General features: G+C 43.7%; 1 protein-coding gene across 6 annotated transcripts in view; it reads right to left on the reverse strand.

The window, feature by feature from the left end:
• The window catches only part of KIFAP3 (kinesin associated protein 3), a 144,898-nt gene that overhangs the window by 90,991 nt on the left and 29,993 nt on the right, over positions 1-23,914 (reverse strand). For all 6 annotated transcript variants that reach the window (XM_005283382.4, XM_005283380.4, XM_042851338.2 and 3 more), the window contains exon 11: positions 2,453-2,553. In XM_005283382.4, coding sequence (XP_005283439.1) covers positions 2,453-2,553 — 101 coding nt within the window. The remainder of the gene's footprint in view (positions 1-2,452; positions 2,554-23,914) is intronic.

Raw genomic sequence — 23,914 nt, forward strand, 5'->3', positions numbered from 1 at the left:
GCAGGACAACCGTGGTGGAAAACATGTGGGGAGCTGAGGAGATCCTTGTACACCGCTCAGTGGTAAAATATTAAATATCACCATAACATCACTGCCTAATCATGCTCTTTGATTGGCCAGGCTATTACCAATATATGCTTTTATAAGCATCTGGATGGCATTTGCACCTATTTAAACAAAACACTCATTGCTAAGGTCTAAACAAGAATGAACTGTTAATACTCACTTTTAAGTGGAACTACAATAATGCCTATTAACTCCTGAAATCCACAAGGATGCTTACCTGGGAAAATGCAGCCCCTTTCAGATAATTTAAAATGTTCAAAGGAAAGACATAGGCAAACAAACAGACCCAATGGACCTGCAGACTGCAAACGTGACAGAACCAAGTCCCAACCCTTTGTGCAGATAGGATGCACTAGCAGCTCTGCAGAGGTGACACTCACCATGCAATGGAGCAGCATAGGGCTGTTGTGCCCTATTTTGGTCACATTCACTAGCCTCTCCTATCCCGTCCCAATGGGTCAGTAGAGGAGAACCTTCCATGAAGGAAAATTCAACTAACTCATCAGCTAGCTTGTGCTCTGATCTAGAGCTTTACTGGGGTGAAAGGGAGCGGATTTTTCACTGAACAGGGGACTATGTGGGAAGGAGAAGTGTATTCTGCCACCTGAGATGTGCACCAATAGCCCACCAGAACACACCCAGATGTGGCCTATTGCTAATGGAGTATGGTTGGCTCCTTCATTTTACATTAAAACAGAGTTAAATACAATCTGGGGGAGTGGTAGAGTGACCAGATGTCCTGATTTTATAGGGACAATCCCGATATGTGGGGCTTTTTCATATACAGGCGCCTATTACCCCTCAACCCCATCCCAATTTTTCACACTTTCTATCTATTCACCCTAGGAAGGGGCGAGGGGCAAAGAAGGGAGGGGATCACTTTAAAATGTTCATTTCTCCCCTCCTGTCCCAACCTCTCTCCCTTACAATTAGCTCTACACACCAGCTGCAGGTGTACAGATGTTCATCACAAAGGACCAAGTGGCAAATCACAGCGTGGCTTTGGATGAACAGGGTCTTCAGCCATAGTCTAGTATAGGATTTAATGAGCACGGTAACTGTTCATCATGGTCACAGATGGCCTTAAAGTTTTGCTAGGCTTTATGAGCCAGATATAAAGAACAATGAAATTAATGGGAGTCTATTTACTACAACGGGCTTTGAACAAGGGTTACAGGCACAACTTTGAGCAGCCAATGCCTATCAGAACAAGCATGTTAGTTAAATATTATTGAAATTTCCATGGTTTTTATATTTGGCACTAGGGGCTTTTAAACCATGCCCATATTTCCCAAAAGTTACATAATAACTGAGCCCTAAAGTGCAAAACAAAGCCTCTGGTTTTGGTGGGTGACAATTCAAAAGTAGTGGGTTCTCTGTATCATTTGGGCTTCTTAGCATACAACTTCATCCTGTGGCAAACACAATCTACAGGATGTTTACAAGAGTATTTTGCAACATACACTTGCTATTCCCATCAGATCCTCCTTCCTCCCCCCTGACTTGGAAGAACATTACAACTTTTACCATGACAAGAAATGTTCTGAAAACTTTCCATGGCAACTTCCCATCATGGATATGCTTGATGTTTAAAAGATGTTTGGCAGGAAAGAGAACAGAGTGGTGCAATTCTAAAAAAAGCAACCAGAGACCTTTTTACACTTACGAGATGGAGACTCTATCCTCAACTCTAACCTTAAATCAGTACCCTGAGAAACTGACTCATATAGTTGTTTAAAAGATCCAGGCTATTTTTTTTTTAATGAAATTTTGTTTATTTAGTCCCTACAGACAGTGAGAGGCACCAAACAATCCTTAATCTAGAAGGTAGGTAAAAGGTATTTCTTTCCCAACTACACAGTTTTCATGTGTCTTTTATTTAGTGGGACTGTAGTCAGAGCAGAGATAGTCCATGCAGTGATGTAACATTTGCTTGGCTGGTTTCCAGCTCATACTCTGTAACATTGCAGAAAATGACGTTCTGATACTTAAAATGGGATTGGAAAGGAGTATCTTTTGAAACTGCAAAAAGCAAAGCTCTCCAGGACATATACAGTAATTATATAGGGAACCAATTGTCATCTCCCTTTAACATGGCTAATCTTCTAGTGGTATTTTCTGGTTGCTTACACCCTTGGCAATAAGCTGATGTGCCTTATTTGCCAGCAGCACTGACAAAGTCTGTCATCTATTCCTTCTTAGAAAGTCTGCTTAAAGGTAGTCTGAATGGTTAAGCTGCATTTTTAATAGAGGCTCATTGTTATTTGACTGGAAAGAAACATGGTTGTTCCCATTATCACCTGAAGGTGTCACTGTGACCTCTGCTACCGGGAAGGCGACAAATAGAATGTTTGTGGTGGAATGCGTCTAGAAGGAAAACACATACCTGTGGTATACAGTCTGTGTACGCAAACATCGATTTAAAGCGGTCGTCCATGCTTATGTGATACAGAACACACATTGCTACCTGTCTGTAGCTTTCATTTGCTAGGGAGAATAAAAAACACAACATGAATTTATATGTCAACTAAAATCTCCAACACTGTAGTTACTGTACATTCATTCCTATTTCTCCACTAAAGTCTAATTCTTTAATTAAGATTACTATAACAACACTTTTTAAATTCTCTGTTGCTTTAACAAGATTATTTTTTATTAAAATGTGTGACACACATTGGTATTAGTGAAAGATGCTGGACTGACAGCCCGAGGATTAGTCTTCTATTTATCCACCGATCATACACAGCATAGGCAACGGCAGTGCCAGCTTCCTGCACAATGTTATCGGGGAATGTACGTTCATTCCTACTATGCAGGGATCCACCTTCTATGACTGAAAGGGGAGTTCAGTCTCACTGACCCATCCAAACCTTCTCTCTGCCAAGAATGTCAGCAAAGGAACAAATTAAGGCCAACTAGGGTGTTGATGTGGATGCCAAGCTCTGAGAACTAACTTTTTCCACATACATAATGCTATCAGAGAGTTTTCTATCAGTGCTGGAAATAAAAGAATGTAACAGATGAACAACTGCAGTAAAACTGGTTATATAAAGTGTCATTTAAGCATTTGTGAGGTGCAGGAAGGCAACTGAACACAGGTTAGATAAACACAAACACATTACAAAGAAAAGAAAATTGAGTGTTTTTGGATTGACAGGTGTGACATTTTGGAGATCACCCAGACCAATGAGGGGTTCTGTCACCGTCCGCCTTGTAGCTTTAACTGCCTTAATGCTGTGCTGCTATGGCTCAGAGCTCTGACATCAGTAGACAGCCTTCAAGCATAAAGGTTTCACCCTGGCTTGCACCGGCCTAGTTACTCCTTGCAGGGTCACCTCAACCTCCCCGTTAGCTCCCGAGTCTCCCCAAGTTCTTAACTACCAGACACTTGGACAGTTCCCATCTGATTCATCACCCCTGAAGAGGTGAAACCAGCTCCCAGTCATCAGTTCACTTTGGGGGACACACTCCAGATGGTTTGCACACCAGTGATAGCCTTCACTTCAAACCCCTTCCCTTTTAACAAGGTTTGCAGGGGTTTTTTTTCCCTTTCTTCCAGACTATATTAATTCATGGTTACACAGTGCAGGGGAAATTCCTTATGAGCTCAAGACAGGGATTTTATTTTCAGTTTCAATGACTTTCCATGTAGCAGTCCATGATTGTTCTTCCCTGGAATGTAGGACACTTGGTGCTTGGAGTTAGTTTTGTGTAAACAACTACCCTCGCAGGTGCCCCTCCCTGCCTGATTGCTTCCCGACATTGTTGTGAGACGATGGTGTTGGTGCACCTGTGTTGCAATTACAATGTTGTACACATATACATGCATATATTCATAACCATAACCTGTATACAGCTCTCCTAATGACCATCAAATTCAGAACATTACAAGCTTTCTTAAAAGACTTTAGTGGACATATCTTTATACACAAACAACATTGTATATAACCCTTTGATTCAGTTGCTTATTCTTGGGGTTTAGACCCCCCTTTCTTCCCTTGCACTGTCTGGACCCCGATTGTCACAATGGGATACATACTTTATCAAGTGTAATATTGGTGATAGGCGGGATTAGTGAATTTATCTGAAAACTCCTATGGATTGAATCAGGATATATAGCAGCCACCATTATGAAGTCAACATTTGCCTGCAATTACCACACAAGGTTATTTGAAATGCCACAATTCCCCCTATATTTAGAACAGGAAATAGAAGTGGGACCTATGCGATAGCTTGGCAACGTGTTGATGCTATAAGACAACCATCATAGTTAAACTCCTCCCACTAAGTGTCATTATGAGGGACCTAGGTCTCCTTTATCAGATCAGAATATTGTGCCTCCGCTTAATGATTTGTCCTAAAGCAGCGCATACATTTGCCATTACTTTTAAGATTAATTTATAAAAACAACATGAAATCCTGTCAGTGGTTGCTTTAAGAAACTCACCATTTGCCAAGAGACGCCGTGTTCTTTCCTCGGCTAAGCATAAGGGGAAATTGATCCCTCAGATACCATTGGGAGATAATTTAGCAACAGCTGTCTTACCTTGCAACCTCTGGTCCACTTTAGAAACAGTACTTTTCTATAGTAACTGCGGAAAGAATCATGTCCAGCTTTGGAAATAATTCTGACTAATGCTAAGATAACACAATGAATATGTTGCAGTTGCGAAGATGTAACCTGTGCCATTTTTAAGCAAATATGGCAATTTCTTCTCGTCCATTTTTTATTTTTCTCTAATAGAGACAATACATACCTCACCAACCAGTTTCCATGGAGTGAAATTGTAAAGCCAACTACAATATGAAAGGTGCAGGGCCAAACAGCTATAGATACAGCTAGAGGCTTTAAAAAGAGTGAGTCATGCCATCAAGTATCAGAGGGTCAGAATAAGGAGTTGTTTACACTGCTCTCCAGAACTTCCCCATGTCAGCTTAGGAGTCGGATGTCTGACTTGTGCCTTGCCTGGCCCACACAGGAACCTCCAAGAGAAGCAGAGGATGATGGATCCTCTAAACCAGTGGTTCCCAAACTTTGACAACCTGTGAACCCCTTGCACTAAAATGTCAAGTCTCACGAACCTCCTCTTAAAAATGAATATTTCCAGGGATTTTCTCTTTTACCTGAGTATAAATTATAAAAGCAGTGATCTTGGAAATATAAAATTTGTTTTTATGACATGCTTATTAGACACTATTTATTATAAATTATTTATCATTACAGTATTTTTATTACATTATGAAAAGGGCAACATTCTTCTAAGATCTCACTTTCATACTTATCACTTTGAATAAGCCTGTTATAAGACAAGGCTCCTATGTTTCATCAAGGAGTATCAGATATGAAACAACATGAAGGTATTTAAGAAGTCAACTCAAAGAGTTCTTCCTACACACGCATTCAGGTCTTGAGCAGTCCAGGCAAACAACACACGTTACAACAAAGCTTAAACTTGTTCTTCATAATAATTTTAAAAACAAGATTAGCTGCCTATTTAATTTTAAAAACAGCAAAAAATATCCATCTCCCTTTCCATTTCTTATAAGGAGTCTTGAAGTTTAAATCTCCTCAGTGTGATTGATATGCTTGCTTTGATCTGCTTAGCTCTTGGAAGTCCAGGGGCTCCGGGCTGCTGGTCCCGTGCTGCCTGGGGTCCCTAAGGACAGCACTGTCCGCCATTAGGGAATTTTTTCCCAAGAACCCCCTGTAACATTTCGTAAACCCCCAGGGGTTCACGAACCCTAGTTTGGGAACCACTGCTCTAAACAAAGGCCTGGTCTACACTATGTGTTTAATTCGAATTTAGCAGCGTTAAATCGAATTAACCCTGCACCCGTCCACACAACGAAGCCATTTATTTCTAAATAAAGGGCTCTTAAAATCGATTTCTGTACTCCACCCCGACGAGTAGCACCAAAATCGATATTGCCATTTCGAATTAGGGTTAGTGTGGCCGCAATTCGATGGTATTGACCTCCGGGAGCTATCCCACAGTGCACCATTGTGACCGCTCTGGACAGCAATCTGAACTCGGATGCACTGGCCAGGTAGACAGGAAAAGCCCCACGAACATTTGAATTTTATTTCCTGTTTGCCCAGTATGGAGAGCACAGGTGACCACAGAGAGCTCATCAGCACAGGTAACCATGCAAGCCGATAATCAAAAAAGAGCACCAGCATGGACCGTACGGGAGGTACTGGATCTGATCGCTATATGGGGAGAGGATTCAGTGCTAGCAGAACTTCGTTCGAAAAGACGAAATGCCAAAACTTTTGAAAAAATCTCCAAGGGCATGATGGAGAGAGGCCACAATAGGGACTCAGATCAGTGCCGCGTGAAAGTCAAGGAGCTCAGACAAGCCTATCAAAAAACAAAGGAGGCAAACGGTCGCTCCGGGTCAGAGCCGCAGACATGCCAAGCTGCATGCAATTCTGGGGGGGGGGGGGGGGAGGGCCGCCATCACTACCCCACCTCTGACCGTGGATTCCGAGGAGGGGGTAATCTCATCAGCCACACCTGAGGATTCTGTGGACGGGGAAGAGGAGGAGAATGACCTTGCAGAGAGCACCCAGCATTCCGTTCTCCCCAACAGCCAGGATCTTTTTCTCAGCCTGACTGAAGTACCCTCCCAAGCCAGTATCCAAGACCATGACCCCATGGAAGGGACCTCAGGTGAGTTTACCTTTTAAAATATAAAACTTGTTTTAAAAGCAAGCGTTTTTTAATGATTACTTTGCCCTGAAGACTTGGGATGCATTTGCAGCCAGTACAGCTACTGGAAAAGTCTTTTAACGTGTCTGGGGATGGAGCGGAAATCCTCCAGGGACATCTCCATGAAGCTCTCCTGGAGGTACTCCAAAAGCCTTGCCACAAGGTTTCTGGGCAGGTGTAGCCTTATTCCATCCTCCATGGTAGGACACTTGATCATGCCATGCTAGTAGCAATTAATTTGGTATCATTGCATGACAAAGCCTGGCAGCGTATGGTCCCGGTGTTTGCTGGCATTCAAGCAACATCCGTTCTTTATCTCGCTGTGTAATCCTCAGGAGAGTGATATCGCTCATGGTAACCTGGTTGAAATACGGGAATTTAATTAAGGGGACAGAGGTGGCCATTCCTACTGGGCTGTTTGCCTGCGGCTGAAAAGAAATCCTTCCCTGCAATTAGCCGGGGGGGGGGGGGGGGGGGGGGGAGGGGGAGGAATTGACTCTGAGCTTTTCGCGTTTGGCTAGCAGGGATCTTCCCTGATACCAGCCATGCGGTGGGGAGGGGGGGGGGGGTAAAGCGATCATCCCAGAGAATTCATGGCGGCGGGGGGAGGGGGGGGGGTTAGTTGGGTTCCTGCAGGGATCTTCCCTGATACCAGCCATGCGGTGGGGAGGGGGGGGGTAAAACGATCATCCCAGAGAATTCATGGTGGCGGGGGGGCGGGGAGGTGTTAGTTGGGTTTCTGCAGGGATCTTCCCTGATACCAGCCACGCGGTGGGGGGAGGGATAAAGCGATCATCCAGAGAATTGGATTGGGGTGGGGGGGTTAGTTTGTTTTCTGCTGCTGAAGATTAACAGGAAAACAGCAGCACTCAACGGGCTTTGCTTGGTATGTGGGAAAGGAGGGCGCAGAAGCCAAAAGACAATGGCCGCACGCAAGCCGAATTCTGTTGCCCGGACCTGCGTCTGTGATCTCTAGCAGCAAAGCCACAGGCACTCAATATTAAGAGGCAAAATGCGACCGTGCACAGAAATCACATGTGCTATGTAATGTGAATAGTGTTTTTTACCATGAAAGAGTATAAGCATTGTTCTGTAAAATGTATCTTTTTAAAAAATTCTCTCCTTTTTTCCCTCCCTCCAGCAGCTGCAAATTTTTCAAGCCTCCCTCCTCTGTCCCGAAGGCTATCTCAGATGAGGCGTAAGAAAAAGAGGACGTGAGACGAGATGTTCGTGGAAATCATGGAATCCAACCGCAGTGAAAGAGCTCATCTGAATGAGTGGAAGGACACGGTTTCAAAGTAAAGGAAAGATGCCAGTGAATGTGAGGACAGGAGGGACCAACGTGAGGAGAGGAGAGACGCTCGAGATGAGAGGTGGCGGCAGAAAGATCAGAGGAGGCAGGATGCAACGCTGGGGCTGCTGCGTGAGCAAACAGACATGCTCTGGCGTCTGGTGGAGCTTCAGAAATGGCAGCAGGATCACAGACTGGCGCTATAACCCCCCTGCCCCCTCCACATGTTCCATAGCCTCCTCACCCAGACGTGTAAGAACGTGGGGGGGGAGGCTCCATGCACCCTCCCATTCCACCCCAGTGCACAGGCCAAGCAAAACGCTGTCATTTTTTTAAACCTTTTTTTAAGAGGCCTTTTCCTTCCCGCCGATCCTCCTCCCAAACCCCACCCGGGTTTCTCTCCCTCTTTTTATAATCAATTAATAAAGAATAAATGATTTTTAAATGATAGTGACTTTATTTCCCTTGAAAGCAAGCTGTGATCGAAGGGGGAGGGTGGGTTACTTACAGAGAATGAGTCAATAAAGGGGCGGGTTTTCATCAACGAGAAACAAACAGAAATTTCACACTGTAGCCTGGCCAGTCATGAAACTGGTTTTCAAAGCTTCTCTGATGCTCTTCTAATCGCCCTGGTGTTTGGCTGCGCGTAATCAGCAGCCAGGCGATTTCCCTCAGCCTCCCACCCCGCCATTAAGGTCTCCCCCTTACTTTCACAGAGACTGTGGAGCACACAGCAAGCAGCAATAACAATGGGGATATTGGTTTGGCTGAGGTCTGACCGATTCAGTAACGATCGCCAGTGACCTTTTAAACGTCCAGATGCACATTCTACCACCATTCTGCACTTGCTCAGCCTGTAATTGAACAGCTCCTTACTCCTGTCCAGGCTGCCTGTGTATGGCTTCATGAGCCATGGCATTAAGGGGTAGGCTGGGTCCCCAAGGATAACTATTGGCATTTCAACATCCCCAACGGTTATTTTCTGGTCCAGGAAGTAAGTCCCTTGCTGCAGCTGTTTAAACAGAGTAGTGTTCCTGAAGACGCGAGCATCATGAACCCTTCCCGGCCAGCCCACGCTGATGTTGGTGAAACATCCCTTGTGATCCACCAGTGCTTGCAGCACCATAGAAAAGTACCCCTTGCGGTTTATGTACTGGGTACCCTGGTGCTCCGGTGCCAAGAAAGGAATATGGGTTCCATCTATCGCCCCACCAAAGTTAGGGAATCCCATTGCAGTAAAGCCATCCACTATGACCTGCACATTTCCCATTTTTTTTCACTTACTTAATTGGCCTCTAAGAGTTGGTAACACAACTCCCACCTGTTCATGCTCTCTGTATGTGTGTATATATATATCTCCTCAATATATGTTCCATTCTATATGCATCCGAAGAAGTGGGCTGTAGCCCACGAAAGCTTATGCTCTAATAAATTTGTTAGTCTCTAAGGTGCCACAAGTACTCCTGTTCTTTTTACATTTCCCAGAGTCCCTACCTTTCGTAGCAGCACCTCAGTGATTGCTTTGGCTACTTGCATCACAGCAGCCCCCACAGTCGATTTGCCCACTCCAAATTGATTCCCGACTGATCGGTAGCCGTCTGGCATTCCAAACTTCCACAGGGCTATCGCCACTCACTTCTCAACTGTGAGGGCTGCTCTCATCTTGGTATTCTGGCACTTCAGGGCAGGTGACAGCAAGTCACAAAGTTCCATGAAAGTACCCTTACACATGCGAAAGTTTCGCAGCCACTGGGAATCGCCCCACACCTGCAACACTATGCGGTCCCACCAGTCTGTGCTTGTTTCCCGGGTCCAGAATCGGCGTTCCACGGATAGAACCTGCCCCATTAACAACATGATCTCCAAAGCACCGGGGCCCGCAGTTTGAGAGAATTCTGTGTCCATGTCCATGTCCTCATCACTCTTGTCGCTGCGCTGCCGTCGCCGCCTCCTCCTTGCCTCATTTTTCTGGTCCTGGTTCAGCATAAACTGCACGAGAATGCGCGAGGTGTTTACAATGTTCATGACTGCTGTCTTGAGCTGAGCGGGCTCCATGCTTGCCGTGGTATGGCATCTGCAGTGTTCACCCAGGAAAAAAGATGCAAAATGGTTGTCTGCCGTTGCTTTCATGGGGGGAGGGGTGAGGCTGTACCCAGAACCACCTGCGACAATGTTTTTTGCCCCCATCAGGAAGTGGGATCTCAACCCAGAATTCCAATGGGCGGGGGAGACTGCGGGAACTATGGGATAGCTATGGGATAACTACCCACAGTGCAACGCTCTGGAAATCGACACTAGCCCCGGTACATGGATGCACACCGCCGAATTAATGTGCTTAGTGTGGCCGCATACATTTGACTTTATACAATCTGTTTCCAAAATTCGAATTCTGTAAATTCGGATTAATCCCGTTGTGTAGACATACCCAAAATAATGAACTAGACTAAAATTGGACCAGATTCTCAGCTGATGGAAACAGGCATCGCTCCAAAAAAGTCAGTCAATGGGACCTATTCTGGTTACACCAGCTGAGGATCTGGCACAATTATGTTTAACAAAAATGACAAAGCTTTTCATTCTCGTAAAAAACCTTTACTTCTAGTAATCGAAATTATGAGCTGGGACAAACAACCAGTTAAATCTTTCCTTTGAATCTCAAGTGCTATTAAGATAGTTGCAGCTTATTTCAGTGGTTTTCAACCGGGGGCCGCAGACTATGTGGTTTTCAATCGGAGGTCCGCAGACTATGTCTAAAGGGTCCACAAAAGGTTGTCGGTACCACAGAACAGTGGTTTTCAACTTGTGGTCTGGAGACCAGAGGGTCCGCAGACTATGTCTAAGATTTCCAAAGGGGTCCGCACCTCCATTTGAAATTTTTTAGGCATAGGCAAATGAAAATAGGTTGAAAATCACTGTTCTAAACAACAGAATATAGAGGTCTTGTATTCTTTCACTCCCTTTCCCAACTCCTGTTAAAGAGCCAGTAGAATGTGGAGGCAAAGGGTTTCTTGTGACTATCAACACAGCCAGATTTACACAAGCAAGCATCTGTGGCACAGAGAGTTTCATACCATGCCTATAGAGCACCTCAAGCAACATGTTGAATGATATTTCCAACCTGTCCAAAAATTCAGAATGGATCCAGCTATTCAACTTAAGTAGAAAGTGTCTAAGGTGCTACAGTAATGCCTACTGCACCTGATACAGAAAAGTTCAAAAGACGCATGGAGGTGGCAGCACTACACAAATGCAAGAAGCATGAAATTAACAATGGCTGAAGAAAAAGGAGAATTAAGGAGGAACCAATGCAACAAAACAGGGTTTACAGAATCCAGAATTTCAGGCTTATTAAGTATCTAGACATTGGGGAAGGGAGGCAGAAACCAAAAACTAACCACGACCATCTTACATTCTATGGCTACTTTAGCACTCTGCACTCACCAGTATTAGGCATTATCTTAGGGTTGGAAAGGAAGGTTTTTGGGAGCAGGACTTACTGTCTCTTTAATACTTTAATCCTTTGTATTTTCTTAATGCAAAAACCCTCATACATTATTACTGTTGCATGGTTAAACCTTCACTCTGTCCCTCTTGTGCACATCCATTTCAACACAATCTTTGATGATTACATAGAATTTCTCAAATTCTGAATATAATGGGATATGATTTTTTCTACATCCTTATGTACAGTATGTAACCATGTTATTAAAGACTATTATAATACACATGCACAAAGGGCTAGAACTACAGTTGCCTGTTGAACTTTAACTTTGTTGTCTTCTAGCTTTTGAGTTCTTAATGGTGCAACTGTAGTGCTGTGAGACCATAATTTTTTGCATTTAATTTACCAGGTTTTCTTTTAATTTTCTTTTATTTACCTATATTTGTAAAGAAGGGACAGAAAAAAATGAAGGAAAGAATTTCAGTCTCCACAGCTTCAAAGCTCTGCTGGTTTGCCAAAAGTTTCCCAGAGGTCCATCACAAACACTCTGAGTGTAGCTCGGTAGGAATAAACAGAACCATTGACCACCTTACCACTGACCACTATTGGTTCCCAGGCAAAACAGCAGCAGGTCAAGAATCAAAGGGTTGAATGCTGCAGGAAAGAGGCTGAGGAAGAATGTTTTGACTGGAGAGGTCACCCATCAACACAGCCGGCACAGTTTCAATACCATACTTTGATCCAATGCTTTATTCGGTGGGCTCTGGGACGCTGGCAAATCAGTTCAGGTTAGGATCAGCAGGCCAAGTAACCTGGGTATGAACCTTAAAGGCTTGAGAAGAGGCATTGCAATTGTAATCAGGACAATTCTCTTGTGTGTGGGTATCAAAGAGATGTTAAAAGGGATTAATAGACTAGGCCAATTCATTTGTGTTAAAAAGAAATCAAGGAAGATGCTGTGTTTATGTTTATGTCTATCTATATCTTGTAACTCTAATTACCTTTACATTAAATATGCAACTATACTCAATTGTTATTAGCTCAAAGGCCTGTATTTAGTACTTGGCTGTATATACTGCATGAATCAAATGAATATTCCTATATTGTCTTCAGCTTATCTATCCCTGTTATAATGAATAACCGGGAATTGCCTTGTGTAAATCACTGTAGCTGAATTACCTGTGTATGCATAGGAAGTAGAATGTTACCCTCAAAGGGTGGGTTATTATTAGGGTTACCATATTTCAGCGAGTAAAAAAAGAGGACGGGAGGAGCCCCGCCCTAGCCCCGCCCCCGTCCTGCCCTGGCCCCGCCCCCTCCCACTTCCCGCCCCCCCCGAACCCCCAACCCTCCCCCCCGCTCCTTGTCCCCTAACTGCCCCCTCCTAAGACACCCCCCCACCCTAACTGCCCCCCAGGACCCTACCCCCTACCTGTACTCTGACTGCCCAAAACCTTATCCACCCCCCCTGAGAAACCCCCCCCCGAATTCCCGACCCACCCCCCCATCTCTTGACTGCCCCCTCAAAAAACCTCCCTGCCTCTTCTCCGACCCCCTGGCCCCCTTGTTGTTGGCCTTTGCCTAACGTCTCTGTGAACTTGCTCAGGAACGGCCTGAGCCGCTCGTCCCGGCACGCTGGGGAGGAGCTCCAGACTACCAGAGGCGATCTGCGAATGCATGGAGGGAAGGAGTGATCTCTGCTGCAGGGGGGAGGAGGGGCTCTCTCTGGCTGTCGGAGCCCCATGTAAGTGGCACCATCCGGCCGGCTGCCTTGTTAGTCGCGCGCGCTCTGCGTGGGGGGGAAGTCCGCACATTTACAAATTCCCCCCGGACGCTATTTTTAGCTCAAAAAGCCGGACATGTCCGGGGGAATCTGGACGAATGGTAACCCTAGTTATTATGGGCTTAACAAAGAGGAATCTTCGGGCATGTGCTGTGCTCGAAACACTTGGCAGCCTGTTTCAACTATAAAAGAAAAACCTCGAGCACGATCCTGCCATCTCTGATCTGCTGAATTTTAAACAGGGAAAGTTTGAGCCACTGGACGGAGATCCCCAAGTAATTACTTGGGATGCCCCAAAAGATTCGTGGAAAGAATCTAACAGATGCTACATCTAAGCCACCATTTGGGCTCTAATCTTTTGATTAGAGAGATTTATTGCAAACTAGCAGAAGTTAACATCATTGCTGTCATCCTGATCTAGACTCTGAAATTGACTAATGTATATGATTCACTTTTCTTTTTTTATTAATAAATCTTTAGTTAATTTACTAAAGATTGGCTACAGCATGGAATTTGGTGAGATCCTGAAGTATATTTTGATCTGAGGTATGTGGCCAGCTCCTTGGAGTTGGAAGAACCTAGCATGCGATTTTTGGATCATTTATCACAGAAGTCCAGCTTTTCTGGGTGGTAAACCAGGGACAGATTGCCAAAGGGGAGACACTTTGTGACTCCATGTTAAACTGGTGTAGCAATACAAGAATACTCATTTGTTGCTGGTTTGGTTAAATCTAATTGTAGAAGAGGGGTGAAAACATTATATACTACCAGTGTGGGTGTATCTGCCCTATTTTCTGTCCGTCTGTCCTAAGTTTGGCATTCTCAGCTGTGATCCACTCGAGGCCATCCAAATGTGGCCACCGTAGCAGCATGTGGCCACCAGGGGCTTTTCTTACCGCCACAGCCTCCTGGGCTGTGATGCGGGGGGGGAGGGGAGAGAAGAGTGGCAAAGTAGCGGCCCCTCCCTGTTGCTCCTGGATGTACCACCTTGGTGTTGGTTACTGGGGTTGCCAGTAGGGGTTGGACCCTGCCCCCCACCAGAGACACCTGTGGCACAATGCTGGAAGAGCAGGCAGCCAGTGAGTTCCTCAGCTTCCCAGGGGCAGTGGGGCTCAGGCTTTGGGCTTCAGCCCTGGGGAGGCAGGCTCTAGCCATGGGGCTTCAGGCTCCAGTCCTGGGCTCCGGCTGTGGGGAAGCAGGCCTCAGACTCCAGTCGCACAGCTTCTGGCTCCATCTCCAGGCCCCGTCCCCTGTCCATGGGGCTTCGGAATCTGCACACAGGCCTTCAGGCTCCAGCCCACAAGTATTTTAGGAAAAAATATGAGCGCAACCATCAGCAACAGTTGGTGGCCACACTGAGGCCACCAAAAAATTTGTCCTGAGAACCCCTGCTCTAGGCAACATGACAGGCTCAATCAGCATATTGGCAAATACTGGAGACAACCTTTAGCTATCTTCTTTTCCAGTGTCATTCACGGAAAGGAGATTCAACACATCAACAGTTTGCAAGTTCAACATCATCAACACTCAGTTTTTTGAGCATTTAGCCAGTAGAGTTTAAGGTAGGTGGCATAATTCTCTTCAAAGGAAATGTTGACAAACTGACAAGCCAGATGCCCTCCTTACTCAAAAGGACTAACTCCCTAAAATGGATATGCATAGATTACAAGGCCAGAAGAAACCATCTAGTCTGACCTCCTGTATGACCCAGGCCAGAGAATTTCCCTCAACTAATTCCTGTTTGAAGTGTCTCTGAGGAGAAAAAAAAAAAAAAAAGCAACCTTGATTTAAAAATCGCCAATAAGTGATGGAGAATCCACCACAACCATTGTTAAGTTATTTCTATGGTTGATTATCCTTGCTGTTAAAAACATACACCTTATTTACAGATCGAATTTGTCTAGCTTCAGCTTCCAGCCATCAGATCTTGTTATTCCTTTGTCCACTAGATTGAAGTCAATTATCAAATTTTTCCCCATTGAAGTATTTATAGACTGTGGCCCTTAACCTTCTTTTGTTAAGCTAAACAGACTGAGCGCCTTGAATCTATCGCTATAGGGCTTGTTTTACAATCCTTTAATCATTCTTGCATGAGTGACTGACCATTGTTTAACAGATTAATCAGAAGATACGCATCTTGTGTTTTGTTCTACTTTGAACATTGCTGAATGAAGCCATGAGTCAATCATAATTATTTGGAGATTCTGTTGAAGGCCGACCCAGTCTCGACCCTCTCACTTTGAGCCAGGGTAAAGAACAGCTCTCTTCCTAGATGCAGAAGCTTTAAAGGAACAGGATGGGGTAACAGGATGCTTTTTTTTTTTAATCACAAGCCAGGGCCACACATGCAAAAGCAGGCACTGCAAAAGGACTTCCTTATGACTTATTCAGTAGGCATCAATTATTCCCCTAACTAGGAAAAGAAAAAGGAATCTCTGCCAACAGTTCGCATATAAAAAGTCACCAATGTTTTGGGGATGTGCCAAAGCTGTGCCCTGCAAAGACTGGTAGTTTTGAGAATCAGGCACTTAATGACTGAAACTGGACTAGCCAAATTGCCTAAAGCAGTCAAGGCACCCATGGAAAAATAATGGCCTAGTCATTATGGATTCCTTTGGTATTTATGGTAATAAACATGAATCATCATGAACTCATTGGATATTAAATGTGGAGGTCATAAGTACTTTGATAGGATTTCCACAAGAATTTAACAGTAATTAACCAAATCATTATTTGAAAGTGTTATTGAATTATGCTTAGTACTTATACAACCATTCCAGAGAAATTGGTCATTCCCAGCTGAGGGCAGTTAATGTCTTAACAAACCGGTCATTAACTGCCGTAACTGATTTTGTGGGAATTATTGCTGTTATAAAATACACTCAACAGTTTATAGGAACAATACTTTTTTTTTTTTTTTTTTTAAATTTGCAGCTGTACTTTAGCTGGAGCAGCTGGGATGGAAAAATATCAGGTCCCTTGGGCTGTTTTCACAACTAGTTTTCTGCAAATTAGAGGGGTGGGTTCTGAGTTCCAAACGGTTTCAGATTTTCAGTCTTTGAATGTTAACAAGGCATGTGCTGGTAACTATGACCAAAGCCTGAATTCCTTACTCAGGTCTTACTAAGACCAGATACCCCTGGGCTTCAGTGGCAATTGTGCATCTGTAAGGACCGAGGAAAAACTATGCAATAATTTTCAGGATCTGACTTTGTATTTTGGACAAGTTTGTGATTTTAAGACAGTGTTTCTCAAACTGGGGTCGCCGCTTGTGTAGGGAAAGCCCCTGGCGGGCTGGGCTGGTTTGTTTACCTGTCCTGTCCGCAGGTCCAGCCAACTGCGGCTCCCACTGGCCGCGGTTCGCCACTGCAGGTCAATGGGAGCTGCTGGAAGCGGCGCGGGACGAGGGACGTACTGGCTGCCGCTTCCAGGAGCTCCCATTGGCCTGCAGCAGCGAACCACGGCCACTGGGAGCCATGATCGGCCGGACCTGCTGTCGGGGCAGGTAAACAAACCGGCCTGGCCTTCCAGGGGCTTTCCCTACACAAGCGGCGACCCCAGTTTGAGAAACACTGTTTTAAGGGCTTGTCTATGTGGGGAGATAGTGTGTGGCAGGCAAGGGTGTGAATCTACAGCACTTTAGCTGGCCAAGCAGACCACCTGCAGTGCCCCACAAGTACCATAGTCCACTCTGATGTTCTCCCATTTGAAAGTGACTTTTGAAACAGTCCGAGGGGACTACGAACTTCTAGCGTGCTGTATATTCACACCCTGGCTTGCTGCGCATTAACTCACTTTGTAGACAAGCCCTAACATTAACGTTCTCTATTAGTCCCGCAATCAAGAAAAAAAGCACTAGTTCAGGACATATCTGGACATTTGCATTTCAAGAGCAGAATCAGCCCTGAACAATGCTGAAGTAACACACAGCAAGAATACAAGTTATGGACTACATTATCCATATGGAATGGCATAACAGGAATTCAACATAGTCTCTAATGGAATCACCAACATCACCACTTTAAGTGTGAAATATATTCAACACAACCCACGTGGAATACATTAAATACACTTCACTGAAAAATGAGCAATTCAAAGGAAGCCTCTGTATACATATTAACTAGCACAGCAATTCTACATTTCAGCATCAAGCACAAACTATCAAAACTTACATTACATTTACTGTAAAATATTAGGTAAATTAAAACAAGAATTCTAGCAGGGTAAGAATTTCAAGAAGTTGGCTTTGGCTTTCTTATATACATATCTTGCAGTGCTGAATCAGGAAACCAGTTTATTAGATTACAAATGTTCTTCCATTAAGAAGCCCACACCATTATCAGCAGCGATCCTAAGAAACTATTATAGTAAAAGGGACTAGAAAAAGTAGTGAAAAAGCTAAAGGAAAGTTACATTATTGTACCAAATCTGAGACAACTGGACCAGGTTATTCAGTGTATGGTTTAAATCCCATTCACTTTATTTACATATGGCAAAGATCAATCTTGTAGGACATAACTTAACTAATCAACAGAATCCACAAAAAGGTTTGCAAACCTGTTCCTTTTGTAAAGACCACTGTATAAATACATTAAGTTGTTTATGAATTACTAAGCATTAATAATAAATCCCTAGCTCTGATGTAGTACTTATCTTTATATCTCAAAGTGCTCTGCAAAAGGAGGTCAGTATCATTATCCTAAATTTGCAGATGGAGAAACTGAGGCATGGAGAGGGCAGTAACTTGCTCCAGATCACCCAACAGGCCAGATCCAGACCAGGAAGCAAACAGGAGCTGCAAAACTAACTATTGTTACTTACAAGAAATTAAGTAGGTTAAAAATTATTTGTCTTTTTAGTGTAGCCCAGGCTAAAGAAAGCCCCAGCCCTGACATGGGTGGAGGCACATCGTGCAAATCTAAACATGCCACAAAGTGTGAGAATGCATTATTTTATCTACTTTCCTGTTATCCAGACACAAGGGTCAAAATAACAAATTACTAGGGGATTATAGCATCTCATTTCCTGTTCCTAGGATCTATTACCTGTAAGTACTATCACTAAGATACATACTACATTACTCACTATGAAAGAGTTACATAGATTAGTTACTACACAACATAATTAAAACACAAACTCTAAAAAGTGCATTATATAAACCCACTACCATATCACCACCACATTTCACAACACCAAATATAATTCCGAAATGCTTAAAAATATCCTTCTACTCCAGCAACTCATTCCATTATAAGAAATTTTACAGGCCTCTGACATAGTTCCAAGGAGCATTAAGTTATCTTTCCTCGACTTCAATGGGAGCAGGACCAGGCACAAAGCCTTCTATGGCACCTGGCTTTCAAGGTACAAAGGAAGGAAATTCTGTTACTGAACTTCTAGGTTCCACATGAACAATGCAGCAAAAACTCCCCTGCTCCACCTGCCCAATTCCTGAGTACAGCAGCTTGAGGGCTTAAAGAGATCACAGAAATGTAGGGCTGGAAGGGACCTTGATAGGTCACCTAGTCCAGCGGTTTTCAACCTTTCTAGACTACTACACCCCTTTCTAGAGTCTGATTGGTCTTGCATATCCCCAAGTGCCACAGTATACTATTACTCAAAAATTGCTTACGCTCTCATTTTTACCATGTAATTATAAAATAAATCAATTGGAATATAAATATTGTACTTACATTTCAGTGTACAGTATATAGAGCAGTATAAACAAGTCACTGTATGAAATATTTGTTTGCACTGACTTCACTAGTGCTAAAAATGTAACCTATTGTAAAACTAGGCAAATACCTAGATGAGTTGAAGAATCCCCTGAAAGTCCTCTGCGTACCCCAGGGGTACGCACACCCTGGTTGAGAACCACTGACCTACTCCAGTCCCCTGCTCTGAGGCAGGACTAAGCATTAACTAGACCAGTGGTGGGCAACTTGCGGCCCATCGGGTAAGCTGATTGCGGGCCGTGAGACATTTTGCTGACATTGACCATCCACAGGCACTGTCCCCCGCACATCCCAGTGGCCGCAGTTCGCCATTCCCGTCCAATGAGAGCTGCGGGAAGCGGCGGCCTGTAGCCCACCGCTTCCCACAGCTCCCATTGGACAGAAACAGTGAACTGTGGCCAGCCACCGCTTCCCACAGCTCCCATTGACCAGGAATGGCCAACTGCGGCCACTGGGACCTGCGGGGGGCCATGCCTGTGGACGGTCAACGTCAGCAAAATGTCTCATGGCCCGCAATCAGTTTACCCTGATGGGCTGCATGAGGCCTGCAGGCCGCAGGTTGCCCACCACTGATCTAGACCAGGGGTGGGCAAAGTGTAGTACTTTGCATTTGTCCTTATTGAATTTCATCCTATTTAATGCTGACCATTTCTCCAGTTTGTCAAGATTATTTTGAATTCTAATCCTATCTCCAAAGCACTTGCAACCCCTCCCAGATTGCTATCATCCGCAAAGGTTGTAAGTGTACTTTCTCTGAAATTATCCATATTATTTATGAAGATATTGAATAGAACCGGACCCAGGATAGATCCCTATGGGAACCCCACTCAATTTGCCCTTCCAGCTTGACCATGAACTATTGATTATTCTCAAAGTATGGTTTTCCACCCAGCTTATAGTAGGTTAGTCTATGCTATACTTCCCTAGTTTATTTATGAGAAGGTCACATGAGACTGTATCAAAAGCCTTACTAATGTCACAGTATATCACATCTACCACTTCCCCTCCTAGCCACAAGGCTTGTTACCCTGTCAAAGAAGGATATTAGGTTAGTTTTACATGATTTGTTCTTGACTACTAACCTTTTTGCTGAAAACAAAAAAAAAGGCTTTTAAAACTTTGGCCATTGCTGTGTTTTCTGTTATTGTCTTTCCCTCCTCACTGAGTGAGGGGTGAACCCTATCCTTGGTCTTCCTCTTGCTTCTAATGTATTTGTAAGATGTTTTCTTGTTTCCCTTTATGTCCCTAGCCAGTTGAATCTCATTCTGTGCCTTCTAATTTTGTCCTTAACATGCTTGGTTTGGTTTGGTATGGTATGTATATTTATTCTTTGTAATTTGGCCTCATTTCCACTTTTTGTATGACTTGCTTGAGTTTCAGGTTGTTGACCTGAATGGATCGACCCAAAATGAAACTGCCACTGGATCTATTGGTAGCGCTTTTGGGTTTCCCAGATAAAAAGACAGGCATTCCACAACACTAAACTGTGATCAGCTGCTACTGAACGTCAAGGCTCTCTCTGGCAATACTCTGGAGGAGGAGAGAACCACCTGATAACATTACAAGGATAGGGAGAATGTGGGATTTCCTGATAAAAATAGGCCAGCGATTATCTGAGATAGGGAGACAGTTTCTTACAGATCTGGTGACCATTTTTAGAATACAAAAAAAGCAAAGGCCCCGATCTTGCAAATGCTCCTGCATGCGAACAGTCCCATTGAAGTCACTGGGACTACACACATGCAGAAAGATAAGCATGTGCATATTTGCAGGATGAGGGCCTAAGATAAAAGAAGCAAAGACCTGGGAAATACAGAAATTATTTTACTGTAAAACTACAATTCTTTAGCTTCTGTTTTACGGAATTAACAGACTCAGCGGATATTCAACTGCTACTCTTGTATCAGCTTTTACTCCAAAAGCCAATACAGCATGGAAATATAATTTCAAATATTGGAATGATTTCTCCTTTTATCAGCCCAAATCTTTTAAAAAACACTGATAAAAAGCTAAGCCAAGTGTAAAGAGACAAAGTATACCTGTGCTGCTGTGAGGAAAGAGGACACTGTAACTGCTCATCTGCACAGGAGCAGGGAGCATGGGGAACTCTGGAGGAGAGCAGCAGACTTCCCCCTCCTGCAGTGTTCAGATGCTCGGTGATATAGCTGTCAAATTCTCCTTTCCCCAAAGTGCCTTTTAAAGTTCTTATGGCTGAGAGCCATCCCGCACAGCCTTTTTCCAGCTCAGGATCCCCAGGCTCATCTCTCCTGGGGAACTCTTCCAGATGCTCCTTTCTGAGGTTCCCGGGAGGCCATCTCTGCATCTAGAAGCCTCTTAAGGTCTGCTTGAGAAGAGTACCTCTCCTAAGGTACTGAGTACCAAAGCCTCACCTTCAGAACAGCACCACTACTCTGTCCCTTAGGAGACTGCACTTCTCATGCCAAGTTTACAGAGTTTGTGGCTGTACAGATCTGCCTCCTCTGAGGGTATGTTTGTGGCTGTACAGATCTGTGAGCCTCTGAGGGTATGTCGATACTGCAATTAGCCCCAAAAGCCCAAGTCGTCTGGCATGGGCCAGCAGCAGGTGTCTGTTTAATTACAGTGTAGATGCTCTGGCAGCACAAGTTCTGGGATCCTCCCATCTCTCAGGGACCTAGAGCCTGAGCTCCAGCCCATGCCAGAACATCTACATCGCAGTTAAACAGTCCCTTGGCCCGAGCCCCACAAGCCCGAATCAGCTGGCATGGCCCAGCTGCGGGTTTTTAATTGCAGTTTAGACATATTCTCAAAGGTTAGAAGGAGCAGCAGCAAAAACTTTACTTCCTTGCAAAGATCCTGAACTCCCTCGGAGATTTGTTGCTTCTCTCCTCTGACATTTTAGACATCCAAGTTTTGTCATCAAAAGCATTTCATGTAGCAAACTCTATTCATCATTCATTGATGAACAATTTTTAATCTGTCCACTTCTGTGACACACATAGAAATAGTTAAATGAAATTGTGCACTGATACAGTTTTGTAACTTCAATACTAGAGACTGCTAACTACTAGTATTGGGACTGGTCTACACTAACGCTGTAAGTCGATCTAAGTTACACTAGTTCAGTTGCATAACTTACATAACTGAAGGTGATGTAACTTAGGTCGACTTACAGTGGTGTCTATACCGTGCTATGTTGATGGGAGACGCTCTCCCACCGTGCCTCTCGGGGAGGTGAAGTACAGATATCAATGGGAGAGCGCTCTGCCATCAACTTAGTGTCTCTTCACCAGACCTGCTAAATCAACACTGCTGCACTGATCGCAGCGGTGCTGATTAAGCCGGTAGTATAGACATGACTCATAGACTTTAAGGTCAGAAGGGACCATTATGATCATCTGGTCTGACCCCCTGCATGATGCAGGCCGTGGTTTCTAACTTTTGACCATGTTAAATTAAAGGAATAAAAAAGTATCAGACAGTAATAGTTTCCAATGAAGGAAGAACAAACACCCACAATGTGCAATGAATTTCATTCACACTTTTTTGGCAATTCTTTCCATTCACTATCAGCAAGCAGTGTGAATTTGATGAACAAATATTTTATTATAAAGGCAAAGGAGTCGATCCCAGCCTCAAGTACCTTGCATAGTGCCATGTTAATCACGGTTTTGATACTGAAGCCTCTACTCTTTGATAGCTTTACATATAGTAAAATCATAGGCAAGATTTTAAAAAAATCAGTATTAAAGTTAGGCTCCTAAATCTATATTTTGGTGTCTAAATAAATAGCCTGGTTTTTAAAATGTGCTGTGAACCCAAAATCCTGCTGAAGTCAGTAGAAAAAGGTGGGTTTTCAGTAGAGCTGAGCAAGTAACTGATTTTTCAGTTCAGAGGCCGAACCAAAAAATCCCCCTGTAAACACAGTTCAGTTCAAAATGAAATCAAATTTTTCTTTTCAATTTTTGTCACTGAATCCAAAAACTCACTTTTTTGTTGTTGTTGTTTTGGTGTTTTTTACCCTTTTATTTTTTTCAATTGGCCAAATTTCTAAACGGAACACCATTTTGAAACACAGAAGTCAAATGAGACATTTCAAAATGGTCACAACAAAGTGCAGACGTTTTTCTTTTTTTAATCTTTTTTTGGATGAAACTATTCATTGAATTCAATCAAATTTGTGAACAGTTTGAGCCCTGAAAAATGCATTTTTTGCGTGACTACTACTGGCTGACAAAATGTCACCCAGCTCTAGTTCTCAGTAATATTGAAAAACAGGCCATTTATTCAGACACCGAAATATGGATTTAGAAGCCTAACTTTAGGCTCTTATTTTTGAAAACTTTGGCCATACTCACCACCAATGATAAAAAAAACACTCAAAATAAATCCCTTAATAATTACTGCTTTCCAACAAACTGGTCTCTTTAGCTGAACTATTACTTAAATGTGCTTGAGCCAGCATCTACTATAAAGAAATGGAGATACCCCAGGCAATGTTCACACACCCAGTATTAGAACCAGGTGCTGCAGAGCCACCTTAGGAAAAAAGGTTTCTCAATTTAATTGGGAAAACAGGAGGAAGCATAAATGTTACTGCCATTAATAACGTCAAGCAATCCTGATATGACTTTACCTCACCCTGACAGCTGGACATGTGCTTTTTGTTAGGGTCTTTGCCACATCTGACCCCTATTGTTTGCTCACTTGATCAGGTAGAAAAATGTATGCTTCTTTATAGGATAAACGAGGCCCATTAAAATTGCAAAAACACTGCAGTAGCCTGTAAGAAGCTCCTTACTCAAACAGATGTGTGAAGCTCCATAATAAGTTCACTACAAAAAGCCTAAGCCAACTCATAAAGAGAAAACATCTACTTTAAACATTCTTAAAAGAAACCTTCAT

Source organism: Chrysemys picta, chromosome 8 (assembly GCF_011386835.1).
Source record: "Chrysemys picta bellii isolate R12L10 chromosome 8, ASM1138683v2, whole genome shotgun sequence".
NCBI lineage: Eukaryota > Metazoa > Chordata > Testudines > Emydidae > Chrysemys > Chrysemys picta.